The sequence below is a fragment of the Nanorana parkeri genome, unplaced genomic scaffold (assembly GCF_000935625.1).
Source record: "Nanorana parkeri isolate BGI_ZX_2015 unplaced genomic scaffold, ASM93562v1 scaffold822, whole genome shotgun sequence".
NCBI lineage: Eukaryota > Metazoa > Chordata > Amphibia > Anura > Dicroglossidae > Nanorana > Nanorana parkeri.
In genome coordinates this window covers 309,112-327,315 of record NW_017307090.1, presented here as the reverse complement: position 1 = coordinate 327,315, position 18,204 = coordinate 309,112, and the positions used below count along the sequence as shown (strand labels likewise).

Sequence of the window (18,204 nt, the reverse complement as noted above, 5' to 3'; positions counted from 1 at the left end):
TATATCCTCCTTTTCTTTTTTTTTTTTTCTTAAGATCTTATTAAGCTTACATCATTTGTAATGTCTAGAAGTGCTGCAATGCAGTGAAATGATTTTCTGTGCAATAATTCCTCTATGGGATATTTTAGAATATTACTAAATGTAATTGAAAATAATTACATTTTAATTGTATACATAGCCTAATGCATTTTTATAAGCACAGTTTAATGTGACAATTCCAAAGCTGCCCTACCAAAGCAAATAAATAATGAGTTTTATATGACAGTAGAAGACACAAATAATTGCATCATTATATTGTCTCTTTGAAATACACCCTATAGTTAAACTACTGCTTAATATTTTAAAATACTTCATAAAAATAATTTAAAGCATCTATATATGTACATTTAGGTTGCACTTTTAATTTTCTCTTGAAATTCACTCAGCTGTGTTCAGATGCAGTGTCTTGATGTCACTTGTTAAACACAAGTCCCACTTACCTACACTATCCGCATCTAGTGAACTTCTGAAAAAATCATGCATGCAACACATGTTTCATGTGGTATCTATTGCTGCCTAATGCCTATAACCTCCCACAAGTCAGTCCTGCATTGAAAACCCTGCTTTGTCCTACTCGAAGTAAGGGTGAGGTCTGCCAATGGCACATATTTTGCAAAGCATTGGTTAGTAGAGAAGTGGCAAACCAAAATGTATTGTTTTCATTTTATTTAACCCCTTCATGACTGAGCTTTTTAGTTTCTGTTCGTAAATGACTGACACACTTTTGACATTTTTGCTGTGTGATACTTCCACGTCAGTAATATACTTTCTTACAAAGTGCACCCACACATATTATATATTGTTTTTTAGAGGACAGATAGGGCTACATATTTATATCACATATGTGTGTCTAACGCCTCACTTAGGACAAATAAAATATAAAAAAAAAAGGAAAAAACTTAAAAAAAAACACTTTTTTTCCCCAGTTTTGATTTGTAGTATTTTTTACAAAACCAGCACAGCTAAAAAAAAAAAAATGCAATAAATACATTCATTTATTTGTCCTTTTATTTTTTATTTTTTTACACTTTTTTTTTCTTTACACTTTTCACTATTTTTATTTTTTTTACACCTTTCACTATTTTTTAAAAAACTTTTATTTTATTTAATTATATCAAGCAGTCATTGTGAATTAATCTCACTATTACTGCTTGATAAATTAATACATTTTTGGTTATTATCAGGCTGCTTCAAACTTCAGAACAGCCGATAATAAGTTAGTGACACTGATCCTGCAGCAGTTCAGGATTCAGCTGTCACTAAAGGTTTTCTGATTGTTGCAACAACGATCAGCAAACAAACATTCTTCTTCCAGGAATAGATACATTGTAGGAATAGACACATTTTGTATCTATTCATGAAAGAAAAAAAAAAAGCCAGTATAGCTTGAGAGAGATATCTCTCGATCTATACGAGCTGTCAGAATGCCGGCAAAAGCCGGCATCTGTGTCCGCTTTGCTTTGACTCTCAGACACCCGATATTAAGGTATTAGGTGTCTGAAAAAGGTTAACCCTTTCATTAATGATTCTCAGCGGTTACCAGCCCTCTAATGCAGCAAATAACTCTTCACGTACAGTGTACGTGACGAGTCATTTGGTCCCTTTGTGGCGGGACGTACAGTGTACGTCTCCCGTCACAAAGGGGTTAAACATTTTAACGGTTCATACATGACAATAATATACATGAGGGCTAGTTGTTCACACGAGTCTGAGTAGTGCCTAAACCTATACTCTGGCCATGTCCAGCACTGGCCTCCTACCTCCTGTCTTTACATAGATATAGAATTAGTCAGGTTGAAAAAAGACACAAGTCCATTGAGTTCAACCTATAGAGATAAGAGAAGAAAAAAAAAGTCTACTCTGCCCTGCATTGAAAACCCTTTAAAGGTTATTGAGTCCTATCAATTGTGTTTCCTAAATGTGCACCTGTTCTTGACTGTTGTGCCAAGTGCAAAGAATGGCATGTAAGTAGGAACATGTCTTATAGACCAGTCTTTTAGAAGACCTTGTACACCTTACTGTTAAAATGCATTTTTTGGTGTTAAACAGATACTGTCACCTGACCATTAATTTCAACAAAAATGTTCCCATTTCAATTGGTAAACTGGTGATGAATAGCATCTGTATGATCTGTGGTGTATGCGGCATCCCAGGGAGAGAGCATACTCATACTACTCCTAGATACATAATACGTTATCCCTCTGTGGCCATGAAAGTTAGAGGTAACTTTGATCACTCCTATTAGAATTATCAGACACATGGAAGACACATTGATGGTTGAATTCTCTTTGGATGACTCTTTTTTTTCTGTGATATCCAACACTAGCTCTGACACACAGAGTGCTTGGATGTCTCCTAGTCTTCCCTTAAAGCATTGACCTTGCAAAAGGCCCACATTAAACAACATTTTCTAAAACAAAACTTGGTTCGAGGGGGAACAAACGAGAATGGTTTTGTCTCAGATAGCTTGGTTCCAGTAAGAAAAAATTACCATTAGAGCAATCGCCAATTATTCTGACACCATTGTTATAGATCAATGATGTCTTCAAGGTCTTCAGAGACTTTAAATCCTTGTACACATCCAGGGTCCAATGCCCAGGGAAGATCATAAGACCTTCTTAGATGGCATCATTCTTCTACAGCTGACTGCTAATGAATGGAATATTTTAGATGCTCCTCTGAGGCTCCTGGAATAAGAAGATGCAGTGGCTGGCTTCCTTAAAGTGTATTTCCACTTTTGCAGTCAGATTTGAGAAAACCACTCTACATTTTGTTGTGTGTTCCTATTCACACAGCATACTGAAAAATAACATTTTTAAAAAAATGTTACCTTTTCAAATGTTTTGTTACAGCAGGCAACATGGTTGATTCCAAGTTTTTCTCACCATCTTTACAGTTATCTGTCCTAATGGAAAGTTCTGGGACTGAAGTTTGAGGATTGTGGTTATCTGATCAGCTTCAATACCATGCAATGGACAAGCCACCTCAGACGCCTCACAGCCCCCCTAACAATTTAAAGAAAGAGAAGCAAAATAACTTTTAACCCTCAAAACCGTAGCCCAAAAAAGCAGTTTAAACTGCAAGATGCATATATATACGTTGTTGTTTCTGACGTTGTTGTTACTCTTTGGTGCCCTCGTTGTTTCGAAGAGCACAATACGTCGATACTTGAACAAAAATGAGCTGCATGGTCGAGTTGTCAGAAAGAAGCCTTTACTGCGCCAATGCCACAAAAAAGCCTGGTTAAAATATGCCCAACAACACCATGGCACACCGTAATTTGAAGTGACAAGACCAAAATAAAGCTTTTATGTGAATATTAAAACAAATAAAATATAGGTGTTATCCCAAATTGGCTGTGAAAGTGGAAATACGCTTTAATAACAAAGCTCTGGGTACTGATGGCATCCTCATTGAATTCTATAAACAATACGGTGACATACTCCTACCTATTCTGCTTAAAATGTTTAATGAGGCCATGGAGCTCCTGGACTTCTAATGACCTTTATGTGCAAAGCATCCATTGTTCTTTTTAAGGAGGGTACAAACCTCCTTCCTTTTAGGGGCTTGCTGCTTTGTTCTACTGCTAAATGATTTATTTGAATAAGCAGCAATAATAATGGTTTTCAGACACATAAGAAATAGCATACTCTGAGATTCTCTTGCCATCTTGTTCCTACAAAGTACACACTTTTGTTTGTGGTAATCATGGTAAAATTGTATGCATTTTCCCTGCTGTGTTTACAGTCTTTTTCTGTTTAGTCTGTGGGATTTCTTTCACATAGGCAAATCAGCCGAGACCTCAGTTTACATTTATGACATTTTTTTTCATCCAGTCCTCATTTTGCTTTCAGGATTTCATTGATTTCAAGATTCTCCTAGGGGTTATTTTGGAACTGTTTACAAAAGCTGTTTTTTTACATAAGTTTTAAACACTCCGATCTAGTAGAAGTGCAGGATTTTTAGTGAAGAGCTGCTGATATCCATAAATACACTATATGGTCAAAAGTCTGTGGACACCTGACTATCAAACCTCTGTGAGTTTGTTGGATCGAGTATTTTTTACCCGATCCCACATTGTTAGTGTGAGTTTTTGATTTTAGGATTTGCTATGTATTTGCGCAACTAGGGGTTGGCGCAACATAGGACTGTGTCTATGCCTAGTGGTGCACTTTGGTTGGATTCAATTCTACCTGTCAAGGTTTCTTACCCTTCCTTGTGCAGTTGCTTGCAGCATGGCTGTAGTGTTTCTTACGTTGTTGTTACTCTTTGGTGCCCTCGTTGTTTCGAAGAGCACAATACGTCGATACTTGAACAAAAATGAGCTGCATGGTCGAGTTGTCAGAAAGAAGCCTTTACTGCGCCAATGCCACAAAAAAAGCCTGGTTAAAATATGCCCAACAACACCATGACACACCTCTGGCACACCGTAATTTGAAGTGACAAGACCAAAATAAAGCTTTATGGTCACAGCCATAAGCACCATGTTTTGAGAGGGGTCAACATGGCTTATAGCAACAAGAATACCATCCCCACTGTGAACTTTTGAACAGGGGTCATTTCATTTTTTTAAATTTATTTATTGCCATGTTTTGTTATATGATTTGTAGGTCATAGCCGAATGGCCCAGTTAAATATGAATACCATAATAAATAAAAGAAATCTGTTATGCCTGCTGACTCATGTTTTACGCACGCGCACACACACACACACACACTTACTTTTGTAATTGAATTTAGATCTTTTTATGTTATATCTGTGAAGTAAAACATTGCCAGTAGATCTTGGAGCTTCAGCATGCAGTTTTACAAACTTCATCTTAATTGTTGCAGACTGGATCTATGAGGTAGACTGTTAATATTCACGCTTCACAAAATGTGCTATTGGATTTACTGTTTCAACTATCTATACTACAGCAATTCCCAGCTGTATAAAGGATGTTCGATTGGCGCTGTTCACCTCCCAATTGTTGCCACTGAAAGTGACAACAGACGCCACTAGTTAAGGCCTTTGCCAGATCAATAAATTTTATTGAGTTTAAAGGTGAATACATTTGACAAATGTTAGTAATGCAGCAAGTGTGGATGGGATTTGCTCTTTTTAAGCTAAATATTTTATGATGCAATTTTCCTTTCAGTGTTCCCCTCAGGAGTTTTTCTTATTAGTCAGCACATTGTGCCACTTGGAAAGCCAGCTCGAAGCATTGATTCCTGCCATTAAATCTCACGTTAAATCCACTTTGCTGAGGAAGATTTTCACTGAGATCCCACAAATCCTTAGTCCAGTACAAAAGTTTGCAGAGGTGTTAAATGAAGAGGCCGCCAAGTAAGTATTTTGTGCTTTTCATAGCATTGTGCATTATTCTGTTCTAAAATGTTCTATATCAGGTTTTATGGCCATACCCATCCAAAACTGATACAACTGGTGAATCAAGCAGTATATTATACTTCTTCTACGCTCAGACAGCAACAAACATCCTGCTTGCATTCTATACATCTCGTGGCAGTCATTATGACTCCATTTGAGGGTCCAATGCTTACCTAGGAGTAGCCAGGCAAGAGTGACTTTGGCAGGGGATGGGGGAAGTCAGGAGCTAAAATTGGGGATTCGGAAAGACAAAAGAAGGAATGCCCAGCAAGTCCACCTGAAACTGAAATGTCAGCTTTTTAGGGCTTTTCAAACAGTGTAGATACTCAGTAAATGTTCCTTCTTATCCTGCCACTACATTTGTGTCCCATCGTAACAATGGCTGAAAGAAGAAAAATTACAGTGGGGTTGATTTATTGATATCAGGTGTAAAAATCTTGTTTTTGTTTTATTTTCCGTGTATGTGATTAGTTTATTCTTTGCAAAGCTAATTTTCACCATATTCACTAAACTAAGTGAAAATTCCCTTTTGAGCATGAGCAGGCACTTTAGTAAATCAACCCCAGTGAGTCTAGGACTATTTTTAAGCATTGTTTTTAAAGCGAATTACCCTTGCAATGGCTACCCCTTCCCACTGCGATGGGTAACTGCTCATTTTGCCTAGGGAATGATAAATTGGGTGATATGCTTACCTTATTTATTGGTGGCCGGAGCTCTCCTATACTGTCCAACACTCTGGTCTGTGGCCAGGCCCTTTGCTTTCTCCTGTAAAGCATCCATCGGTACAATGCAGGACCAGCAGTCTGACATGAGAGAGCTATGACCTGAAGAGCGGTTGCACAAAGAGGAGGAAGCCAGTGGGAGCGAGGTATAAGGTAAGTATATCACCTTATCCATTATCCCCTTGGCAAAACTAGAAGTTACCTTTGAAATGGGGAGGAAGACCCACTGCAAGGCTTTACAGATTTTTGTTGTTTACTCTGAGATAATCCATTACTGGAGTTGTCTGCATGCAACCCTATGCCCCGCTCTACATCCACTACATGTCACTAAAATTTCCATGTATCCACTACGCTAAACCCAGGATACCTTCAGATGGTGGGTTTTTGCCAGCACGACTTTCACGGCCAGAGATTCACTGCTGTTTTCTTCTGTGGGATTACTGAACCAAAAGACAGATGCCTGTATCACGTTCTCTCTGCATGCAATCTTAATTTTTCTCTTGAATTAATCTTTTATTTTGACCACAGTAGACAAAGGTTTTCTTTTTAAGGCACAGCAAGCTTTCTTTTGCCCCTTTCCCTATTCTTCCTATGTGCCACCTGAGCCCCAATATATACTTCTGGGAATGGGGAAATCTATAACACCCCCATTTCTTCCCCATAATGTGGCATTGGATGCCCGAGCAGCCACCACCAGGTCAACATGGGAAAGGTGAGGAGATTGCTGAGGGTGCCCGCCATAAAGCAAACCTGTACCCTTTCCGAATATGGGCAAAGTACATGTTTGTTTTAACTGTCATTGGTTTTGATACGCTCCCTAAATTATTTCATGGCCATAAATAATACTCATAGTTAATTAATTTCTTTCAGCTTCATTGTTTCTTTAACCCAGATTGTTCTTGTTTTAGGATTGGAAACAAAACTGAACTTTTTAAAGATCTCACAGATTTTCCAGTAGTCAGTGAAAGGAAGACGGAGATCCAAGAAGTGATTTCACAAATTCAGGGTCATCTTACTGATGTCCGAAAAACATTGAAAAACCCTTCCATTTCTTACACTACGGTGTCTGGGCAAGAGGTGGTGATATATAAATAACAATACTTGTGTTTTTGTTCATGGTGTTTGTGTGCAGTTCTTTGACTTTTGTATTATAAAAGATTCAGTGCTCTTGTACATGAAATAATGAAGTCTCGTTAAGGGAAAGGGTTTTGTACAGCTCAGTCTTTACATGGCTGATGTACCAGAAGTAACGCATTACATTAGCCTCTAGTGTCTAATTACCTATTTATCATTTCCCTTAATAGTCATTGTATTTGCTCACCTTCCGAAGTGTATTACTGTGTGTAATCATCTGGAACAGGTTGTGTCTGGCTTTGGTATTTATAGACGTTTAGGCCATTTCTTTTTAATTTATAACCAACCTCTTTTAATGAGACAAAGCGTTACCCAGATGTCTTCCATTGGTTTCACTACGATAAACAACTTCAGCAAAGAACTTTGTGTAGAGATAGAAAGAGGTTCGGACTTCTGTCACTTTCCTACTTCTGTCTGGGTCCCCATTCAGAAATTTCCCTTCACTTCTTTTACTTTTGTCCTTCTGGTCAGGATAAAGTGATTGGAGGTCTTTCCATTAGTAAAAAAAAACAACCATTTTTTATTATTAGTAGAGCTGGAAAATGTTAAACTCACCACAATGTTTTGGCTTGGCTTTATTATGGGTTTCTGTAATTGAATTAATTTATCAAAAAGGCTCAGGTCTAAGCAAAAGCTGTCTATAGTCTCGAGTGACAGAGTTGTGTTAAACCTAATTATATAACTTATTAAAAGTTTGTTTTCTGTTTTTGAAGCTAGAATGCCTACTTGTGTGCATATTAGCTGATCTCCTAAACCAGGCACCTGGGGGTTGATTTACTAAATGCACATAGACTGTTCACACTGCAAGGGAGCTTGCACTTTGCAGGGAAGGTTTCCCTTAGTTCAGGAATTAGGTGACATTTTACTTTTCAAAGAATAACCAACCTTGTGCAAGGACAATTTTAAAAAAACAGCATTTTTTCCTTGCATGTCATTGGGTGAAGGAAGTCAGCAGAGCTTCATCACATTCACTAAACCAAGGGGAAACCTTCCCTGCAAAGAGCAAATTATCTTGCAAAGTTAACAGCCTATTTGCCTTTAGTAAATCAATCTCCTAGAATAATTTGTTGTCCGTTCTCACCCTATGTTAAGTGCATTGTAAGTATGTAGAAGGCATGTTGCGTCTGTGCCCACCACCATTGTCTTGACTGATACATGATGCACAGAAAGAAAATCCTACCTTAGATGTTCTTGATCTAGTCTTTGATCTAATCCTTCTATGGTGTGCCAATCTGAAGAGGAGTGGTCACTTGCAGCTCTATGTTTTTCTTCTCTCACATGTGTATGACTCTTAGAGGTATGAGACCCCACAAACCGTAACGGGTCTACTTATTAATGTTTTCACACAAGATTCTCACAGCTTTTACCCACGTTTTACACATTTTGTCTAACATTTAATAACAAGAATTATGGGTTGTGTGAATCTTGTGTGAAAACATTTATATCAGGACTGTTTGTTGAGAGGTATGTGTTGACCAGGCCATGTTCTCCTTTTGGTAGCTGTGAACCTTTTGAGGTTTATTAGATTTAGGTAAACTACTATATCCAGTCTTTTAACTTGGAGAAACTGTATTCACTTTCAAACAGGTGAACAGACAGCCGAATAGTGAGGTATGCACATACAGGTTACCCCACACATCGTTTACTCCCTAAGCTTTGAAACCCAGAAATGTGTTATACAAATGCCATTTCCTATTAAGAAGTCTACCCTTGGATCTGCTGCCTGTGCTCTTCTTTTTGAGTGCAGCCTGTAAAATATTTACCTTGCACCCCATTCCAACATTCTACACTGTGCATCCCTGCCCAGTGCTGTACAGCCTTTACAGCAAAAACCTGGGTTGTTTTCTTAATGTACAAGTGCACCATGGCCTTATTCAGTCCTAAAGGTGAGTTCAGCTGTACCTTATTGGATGGCCAAACACTGCAGCTCTACCAGGCAGAATGCATGTAGGGGGGAGGGGGTACAGTTGTCGTTTTAAAGTGTTGTTTGTCAAGCCAAAACAGTATTCTTTAGTTTTATATAGAGTGGGGAAGAGCTAAAACTCCAGGTTTGTACTGCTATTGGGGGCTCCATTAGGCCTGGTTCACACCTAGACATTTCTGAGCAGTAGAAAAAGCCCTTCAAAACATCCAACACAGGAAATCCCATGATTTTCAACGGCCCCTGTTCACACCTGAGCAGCAAAACAACAAATACACGTAAAAGTACATACGCTTCTTTTGGCAGTTTGCACCGCATTCCAGCCCCCCCGACTTCAATGGAAACGTCAGGAAACACACAACGGAAGCATGTTGCACATTTTCATGGGCATTTGTACACGCGTTCGTCCATTGACCGCAATGTTACGCTGCGCATCAGGTGTTACCCCATTAGAGGATTCCCCCTCACCTCCCGACAATGGTCCTGAGAACAAATAGATGTGTGATTAGATAGGGATTCTCCCCACTTATGATTTAGTTTTTACAAAACTAATTGCAAAAATAAAAAATACTCTTGCCTAAAATTCCTTTGTTATAATCCAAATATTTAAACTCTAGCATTGCAGCATGAAAAACCCTTGCCTTCTTGTCATCAGTAGCAGAAACGTTTTTAAGATATGTAAACTTCACCTCTCTGCATCTGATATTCACTGCGATGCAGATGACTTCCCAGTACCCTTCTCAAAAGCAGGACCACTTCCCTCTTCTAGGTTATTTTCTATCTGCAGGCTGAGATTCGGCCGCAGAGATGTAACATCCTTTGTATTGTAGTTGTGTGGTTGTGCTATCAGTGTGCCTGCTATTAATCATTTATAAAATAGCTATTCTTCCAAGTATTGCAAGGATGTATTTGAAAAGGAAGCCGTATATCACATGGAGAGATCAAAAGCTGGGCTTTATCTTGAAAAACTAATCAATAGGCATTTCAGCCTTTTGCACATTTTTTACTGTAGCACATTTTATCTTGATACATTGTGCTAGAGTAAAATACGTGGTTCATATTAGTTTGGGGTATGTACTATTTTATAAGGCTACAACTGGAAACTAAGAGTTCATATAACATGGCAAAGGATTTAGTATTCTGTTCAGCTAGTCTCATAATCTTGGCTCTCCTCCCAAACAATATGTCCAAATTTGTTACCTCACTTTTCTGCAAGCCTGTAGAGATGAAGTAGTTATAAGTTACAATAGAACATGGGCACCTTAGGATGTAGATCATTGTTTCACAGTACCAACTAGAGTGCTCAGTGTTCACTGATGGAGTGCCTTTCAAATTCCCATGCAAATACAGGCTTTCTGGAAATTTGTATTTGCCTAAGGATATGCACATTCCTCTCCATGTGGCAGTGCTCATGTCTGCATTTAGATTGTCAAAATACAAAGCACTGCATTGTGAGAAAGAAGAAGGGGGGATTAATATTTCCTCTACACCAGCAGGTGGGGATTTCTTGGAGGGACAGTCGATGGAAGAGTAAAAGTATGATCTAGAATCCTATGGTGCTTGCTGCTCAGTAACTTGAGTTCACATGCACTTTATCATTAAATGTTTACATATAGAAAGCAAACCACCAACCCACCCCAGATTGCTGATCAGAGAATGTAAGGCCAAATGTTAGGTAGCAGCATTATGTAATGTAGCAAAGGTGACTTACAGTGCTGTCTCTCCCATACTAAGAGCTGCTGTGGAGTAAAATAAACTAATTGAAGATTATTGTGCTTATATATTTAAAGGAAACCTGCACTGCCATTAAACTTAAAAATCTGCCAATACATCTACACAGCAGATACTCAATATTCCCTTTATGTAAATACTGTCTTCATTCCCAAACTTTACTCTTGGCCTCACCCGTTTCGCCTCTCCATTGGTTGGTGTGGAAGAGGGCAGAGCTAAGGGTAAAATTCAAGAATGAATTCAGAAGTCATATAACAAAGTAACCAGGGTTCAGGCTCCAGGTGCACAATGCTGGATTGCTGTATGTCCCTCTTGTCTAGACATCATAGTAGTTGTAGCAGTTTAAAGGAGAACTATGAGGTGAGTGATTTTCACTCAACCTCTTAGTTCGAGCCGACGTGTGACAATGAAACTGTCACATGTCGGCTCAATAGATCGGGAAGTGAGCGAACACATACCGTCGCTCGATCACTTCTCAATCCTGTCCATGCAGAGAGCTGTGACTGTCATTCCCTGCAGGGATTCCCCCCCCCCCCCTTCCCGCTCTGATCCTCTAGCGCTGACTGGCGGAGCGTATGCGAGAGGGGGCGGGTACAGCTGGCTCTGCCTCTAGATTGGCAGAGCCAGCTGTCAATCACGCAGCTGGGTGGATCTCGTCAGTAATGTTGGGATCCGTCCCGGCTGCGACGGTCTCAGGATCACGGGAGGATGCTAGTTTATGTCCTCCCGTGACCCTTAGGAGAACTATGGGGATAAATAACAGGATAAAATTACATTCTCACAGGACGTCAGCAGTGACAAATCTGCGTTTTTCTCAATACGTGTTTCCTTTAATCAAAATTGTGTGCAAAATGATGTTGGTAATAACTAGTCCCTAATAAGGTTTAGTATTTCTGTGAAGTGATTGTATCTTTTATTTTCTTATAATTCTGTAGTACAAAACCTGGATTACATTTTGTTCTTGCATTGCAAATTTGATTTTACTCATGTTGGATTTTTTTTAAAGTTTTTAATTGAAGTGAAGAATTCCTTGGTGTCCAGTGTGCCATCCAACTGGGTCACTGTAAGCAGGTATGTGCTTGGCTTGTATATGTTGTCCCCCATTAAAATAAATGTTAATATTCAGGTGATTTCTTCCATTTTTAAAAATTAGGTATGATTTATTTCCTCCATTGTCTACACACACACTAATGTGTGGGAGTTCAGATGTGTGAATGGTATACCTGTATTGCCACTATATACCATAGCAGCTATTTTTCAAATTTATACCGAGAGCACACACCTGGGTTGTAAAATCTATATCAGAGATAGGCAAACACAGCACAGCTGTGGTCAACCTGCATATCTCATCATGCCTCTGAGAGTCATGCCTGTGGCTGTCAGAGTCTTGCAATATCTCATGGGACTTCCAGAGCAGCTGGGAAGTGGAGGCTTCCTACCCCTGATCTATATGATATAAACCATCTGGAGTTAACCTTCAGAAAGTATTTGAGGGTCAAAGAGAACAGTTAAAGGCATATACCATCTGTGTTTTTCTGTGAGGTTACACTGTGCAACACTGGTGGCACAGTGCCTACAACTTGCTTATTAGTTTCAGATGGTATTGCTTGATCTGTATATACTCATGTAGTCTTGAACACTGTTTCACCAACTGGTATGTCCTTGGAAAAGTATGGATTTGTACTGTTCACCTGCTTTTTACTGAATGTAATTGAACCAGTTTCCCAAACTACCTGATTGCAGCCATTATGTACCCAGTGCACACTTGTTTGCAGCCAAATTGGGATAACACCTACTTTATATTTGTTACATGGTCCCATCAACATAACATACTTTAGAAATGCAAGCTGCAATTTTTTAAAGTTTAAGTGTTTTGTTTTTTAAAAATCCTACCTAGCTTTCCCCTATTAATGTTAAGGAGGGGCCTGTGGAGTTAATGTCTAAACTAGAATTAGACGTCCACGTTTGCCCTAACAAAGGGTTAACAATCTCAGGGCATCGTATGTTAATGAGGGGAAGCTCTATCCCCAGTTTGTCGATCTGGAATTGCTCAGAATAGCTGCAGTCCTATGTCCCATCCCGCTCCAAAGAAATAACAACAAAGGTAACACATATTTTATCTTAAATATCTTTTAGGTATGCTGTGTAACAAATATATACTGGGGGGTTATTAAATTTGACTGCAAAGTTGAAGTACAATTTAAAGTATATTTCCACTTTTGCAGTCAAATTTGAGACCCCCCCCCCCTATGTGTTTGTTATGTGTTCCTATTCACACAGCATACCAAAAATAATAGAAAAGAAAATGTCTTACCTTTTAGATGTTTTGTTACAGCAGACAAGATGGCTGATTCCATGTTTTCCTTAGCCCTTTCACAGTTGTCTGTCCCAATGGAAGGACATAGAACTGAAATTTGAGGATTGTGTTTATCTGATAAGCTTTGTTAGCATACAATGAACAAGTCACGTGTCAGGAAGCAGGGGGCGTTACCTCTACTCGGGGACCACGGGCACGGCGCAGGGCACGGGTTCCCCTTCAGCTCGGTAGAACACCTGGTGCCCGAGGTGCAGGTGCGCATGCGCGAGTCACGCAGTACGCAGGCTGTGCGCGCATCCCCGGGATCATAGCGTTCCTGCATCATCTGGCTATCAGGTGTGAGCCTTGCTGGGGGAGGTTCCCAGTACACACCTTCCATCTTCCTCGCCTGCCATTGGTTCCCGGGGAGGGAGGCCTCCTGGTAGCCTCGGTGACCTGGGGGTGGTCCTACCTCCCCTGGCTATAAAAACCTGGCCTGAGCTCTGGCTTATTGCTGAGTTATTCCACCTTATGGTGAACACCTAGCCTCCCTGCTGATCCTCCTATTGCCTGTTGCCCCTTTGTATCCTTCCCGATTACCGACCCTTGGACTGTCTTCCGCCTTTGAACCTTCGCTGCCTGCCTCGACCCGGATTGGACATTGACTACCCCTCTTGGATTAACTCTAAACTTGTACCGCGTTTCTGGACTGTCTGCTGCTTACTGCCAGTGGGTTCCTCATCTCACTACTAGCTCCCTGGGACGTCTGACATCACGTCAGACCCCTCACATCCCCTCCGAACATTTGAATGTCCCCTTTACTAAGCCCTAACACTAATGACCCCTCTTTCTGCATACTCATCTCATCCTTGTACTGGTAGCCTGTCTACACAATGCTTTAAGGATAAATGCACTTTTTGCTTTTGAATCATGAAAATTTGCTGCATCATAACTCAAAACTAAACATTATTCAATAATTGTTATAACAAGTAAGCACTTGTTCATTTTATTGCCCTTTATTTAAATGTGATCCAATTACCACAACCCACTGGGAAAAGTTACACTGCACATAAGATTAGTAGGGTTTACAGCCGTTTATTTGTTCAGTTCATAAAAATGCTCACAAACATGTATTATGAAATTCTGTGAAAGACATTCTCACTGCTCTTCACCATAGTAACCTGCTGCTCTATTTATAAGAAGGGATATGTGAATCAACAGAGCCCAAGTCCTCCATAATGGAGCTATTTTTTAATGTCAATCCATTTATTCTGATGTTTTGGTGGAAGTAAAAAAAAAAAAAATCTTGAGTCTAATTGTTCTTAGTGATTATATAACTGATTGCTTAGTAACCTTGATTTCGTATTTTTTCCTCTCTTCTCAGTACAAAGGCTGTCAGTCGCTTCCACTCTCCTTTTATTGTAGAAAATTACAGACATCTGAATCGGCTTCGGGAGCAGTTAGTCCTTGACTGCAATACTGAATGGCTACATTTTCTTGAGTGAGTTCTTCAAACAGTCATTAAACATTTATAGAGAATTTGCTTGTAGTGCTGGATTGCTGTACCAGAGACGAACATTATTGGTCCAGCAGCAGAATGGGAGAGGTATCGCTCTATGGATTGATATACACCACTGTTAAGAATGAAATGGCCTTTTAACATGAAGTGTATACAGTAAAGTCTGGATATTAGGAGCCAAGGAATGAGATCTGGATTAGCTCAATACACAACACAGATTACTGCCCTCATCTCTATGTTCTCTGCCAGCATTGTATGAAATGTAACTGGCCGGAGGGCTCACATAACTCTTGTCTTTACTGCATGTTAGTGGCAGAGATGATAAAAGCATTGCTGGCCGTTTTTAAAAGAATTTACAGAAATGTGTTTTTTTTTCTGGTGAGCTAATGCTTTTAAGCTCATTAAAGGAGAACTCCGCTCAGGATGAATATCACTAATAAATTAAAGTGATATTAAATTCAAAAGGTTTTTAAGCCATTTCAAATTCTAATGAAATCACTTACAATGGATGCTGATCATTGATGTTTAAAAGTTTAGTTTCCTGAATTATCAGTTGGGTCCCCTGAGCACTGGCCCTAATATCTTGTTTTAGGGTGGCTCCTTCCTCTTGGAGTAACCCTTGTGTGTGCTAGTAAGCTGTGCGTTTCTCCACCAACACACAGGCACAGCAAGGCAACCCACTCTCCTGCTCCGTATATCCCTCTCCTACTTCCTTCCCCTTTACAGCTAGTAAGCCTGTCTTTACAGTAAACTTGCTGAACTTCTTAATGAGAGAAATCATGTATATGGACTACAATACCTGCAGTTTGAAGGTCGAATTGAATTGTGATGGGAGTACTTCAGACTTGTCAGCAGCTGGTTTGGCAACTCAACCAGGGATTGGGGTAGCACTTTGATTCCTACATCTTCAAGGTTCTTATGGCTGTCTTCCTGTTAGAGAGCGTTTTACTCTATATTAGTCCTGTTGACTGTTGTCACATGGACTGAAAGTGAGGGAATTCCACAATTTTAGGATGTCACCAGAACAGGAATAGCTGGTAAATCTTTTAGTTAAGACATTTGTTTTGGTGACAACTGTCTATGAGGGGATTTCCCTTACTTTGGAGGGATTTCTTCTCAGTTTCTGTTGTGTTTACAGGACAGGTAAAGGAAAATGTCTCCAGTGGGAGACTGATGGCAATTGAAAACCTGACAATAGTTCTAACCATTGTTTGCTCTCTGCACAATGAAATCTGTTTTTGGCTTCATGTAGAAATACGTTTTAATTTTTTTTTCCTGTTTTAAACAGACCTGTCTTATATGCCGTAATCATTTTACCACTTTTCTTGCCTCTTCCATATGATATGAAATCTTCAACCCAGGCATTCGCTGGGCAAATGTGTATGGTTTTCCCCCCACTAAATGGAGCCCAGGAGCATATGAAATTCCATGCGAACGGCATTTGCTCAAAATATGGCTGGGTGGAAGATTTAAAAAACAGCCCCTACATGTGCTATGCTTCAGTATATAATGAATAATAAACAATGTCTGTATCCTATTGCCCAACGTTAAATATTTTATATTTATTACAATACTACATAAATATATAATTAGCTTTAATGTAGTTTAACTTTTTTGGCAGGCTCTCCTTCCATATAGAGTTTTCTTGTAATAAATGTGTATCAGATTAGCTCTACATATACACAAATACAGCCAGAGTCTACTTTTCATAGCAACAGGAAAATACAACTTTAATTTCACTTGTACAACAGTTCCCTAACCCTTTAATATATCAGAACATAGCCTTTGGACACTACTGGTTTACTGTTAAATTACCCTAGAGGAGTCAGTTGGTGGAGAGTAAAATTGGTTATATTAATCAATTTGATAGATGCTTCTAGTGATGTCTGTAACCATAAGGGATTAATAATGTACACTTTCTACATTCCTATTTACTGGCAACACAACTATGTCGTATTAAAAGAAGGTAACATGCAATTCTAATAATGTTTTTTTTTTCAAAGCTCTATTTGTTTTTTTTTGTCTTGCTATGATTTTGCAGCATTTATAATGTATGTATGCAGCTGTTTAACACAGTCTCTTGTCTTAGGGCTTGCTGTGTTCCAGAGCGGGAGCTGCTGGAACACACCGCAATCGCTCACAAAGTCAATGGCACCGCAGCCATGCCCCCCCCGTCACCATCCCCCACCCCACCCGTCCACACTGCGATCGGACGCGTGGCAAAACATTGCTTGCGTTCAGTTCCACTTCAAATGCAAAAAATAGAGCAAGGAGCATTTTTTGCGTTTGCAGTGGAATGGAACACAGGCAATGTTTTGCCACTCGTCCGATCGCACTGCCGGCGAGGGTGCACGGCTGCGGTGCCATTGACTGCAAAGCACTTCCACGCCCTCTCCCACCCCAGAACGTAGGGGGAAGTTTTGTGAGCGATGGCGGTGCGTTCCAGCAGCTCCCACTCTGGAACGCACCGCAATTGGTGTGAACAAGTCCTTAAAGTACAGATTATGGTGAAAGTATACATAGGATTCCTATTCATTACTTTTTTTCATGATTGTGATTAATGGGCACGTGTAAAAATTAACAACTAATATTGTAAAATGATAGTGATTTAAGTGAATGTGGAACCAAATCAAAGTGATATAAATAGTACTATATTTTTTCAAATGTGTATAGTTATATAAAAAAAATCATGACATGTGTATAATTAGTGTTAAATAGAAAAGTCTTATTAAATAAATATACATATATTGTAGATAGTGATAAAAAGTATTTTCCCATGGTATAAGTGTGAGAAAAAAACATATCCAATAAATGTGAACCTAATCTAACATGATAAAAGAGATATTCTCCCATGGTATTCACCTCAAAAATCCTTCAGCTTATGAATAATATATCCAATGTGCCATACTTGATTTTTATAAAACTACTTTATACTAATAACTATAAATTATTTAAATGAGTTTTTTATATATCCAATATTATCTGCTAAATAACGTAAAGTTCCAAACATTCCTCTTCTAAGGTGGTGCATAGACACAAATGGGTGTCTTCCACCCTACCATTCTATAATATACAAATTTGTATGATCCACCAAAGAAAGTGAGGCACCACACCCCTATATTAACCCATCCAACACTACATAGAAAATGGGGCTTTTAAGGTGCCACATTATGAATGAGAGGACATAAATCAAATATTGCATAATTTATTGATAAAAAACATAGAATAATGAACTGGAAGACATTGTAAGGAAGTTAATGACAATATATGTTTTAACATGTAATGGATGTGTTGTTTATTATTCTATGTTTTTTTATCAATAAATTATGCAATATCTGATTTATGCTCCTCTCATTCATAATGTGGCACCTTAAAAGCCCCATTTTCTATGTATTGTGGGATAGTTTTAGTCGACTAAAATGTCAATATATTTTTGCTATAGATTTAGTCATCATAACTTTGTATTTACTTAGTT

General features: G+C 39.0%; 1 protein-coding gene across 1 annotated transcript in view; it reads left to right on the top strand.

The window, feature by feature from the left end:
* The window catches only part of MSH3 (mutS homolog 3), a 152,225-nt gene that overhangs the window by 95,568 nt on the left and 38,453 nt on the right, over positions 1-18,204 (top strand). The window contains exons 15-18 of the mRNA XM_018565205.1: positions 5,177-5,364; positions 7,037-7,205; positions 11,921-11,985; positions 14,595-14,711. Coding sequence (XP_018420707.1) covers positions 5,177-5,364; positions 7,037-7,205; positions 11,921-11,985; positions 14,595-14,711 — 539 coding nt within the window. The remainder of the gene's footprint in view (positions 1-5,176; positions 5,365-7,036; positions 7,206-11,920; positions 11,986-14,594; positions 14,712-18,204) is intronic.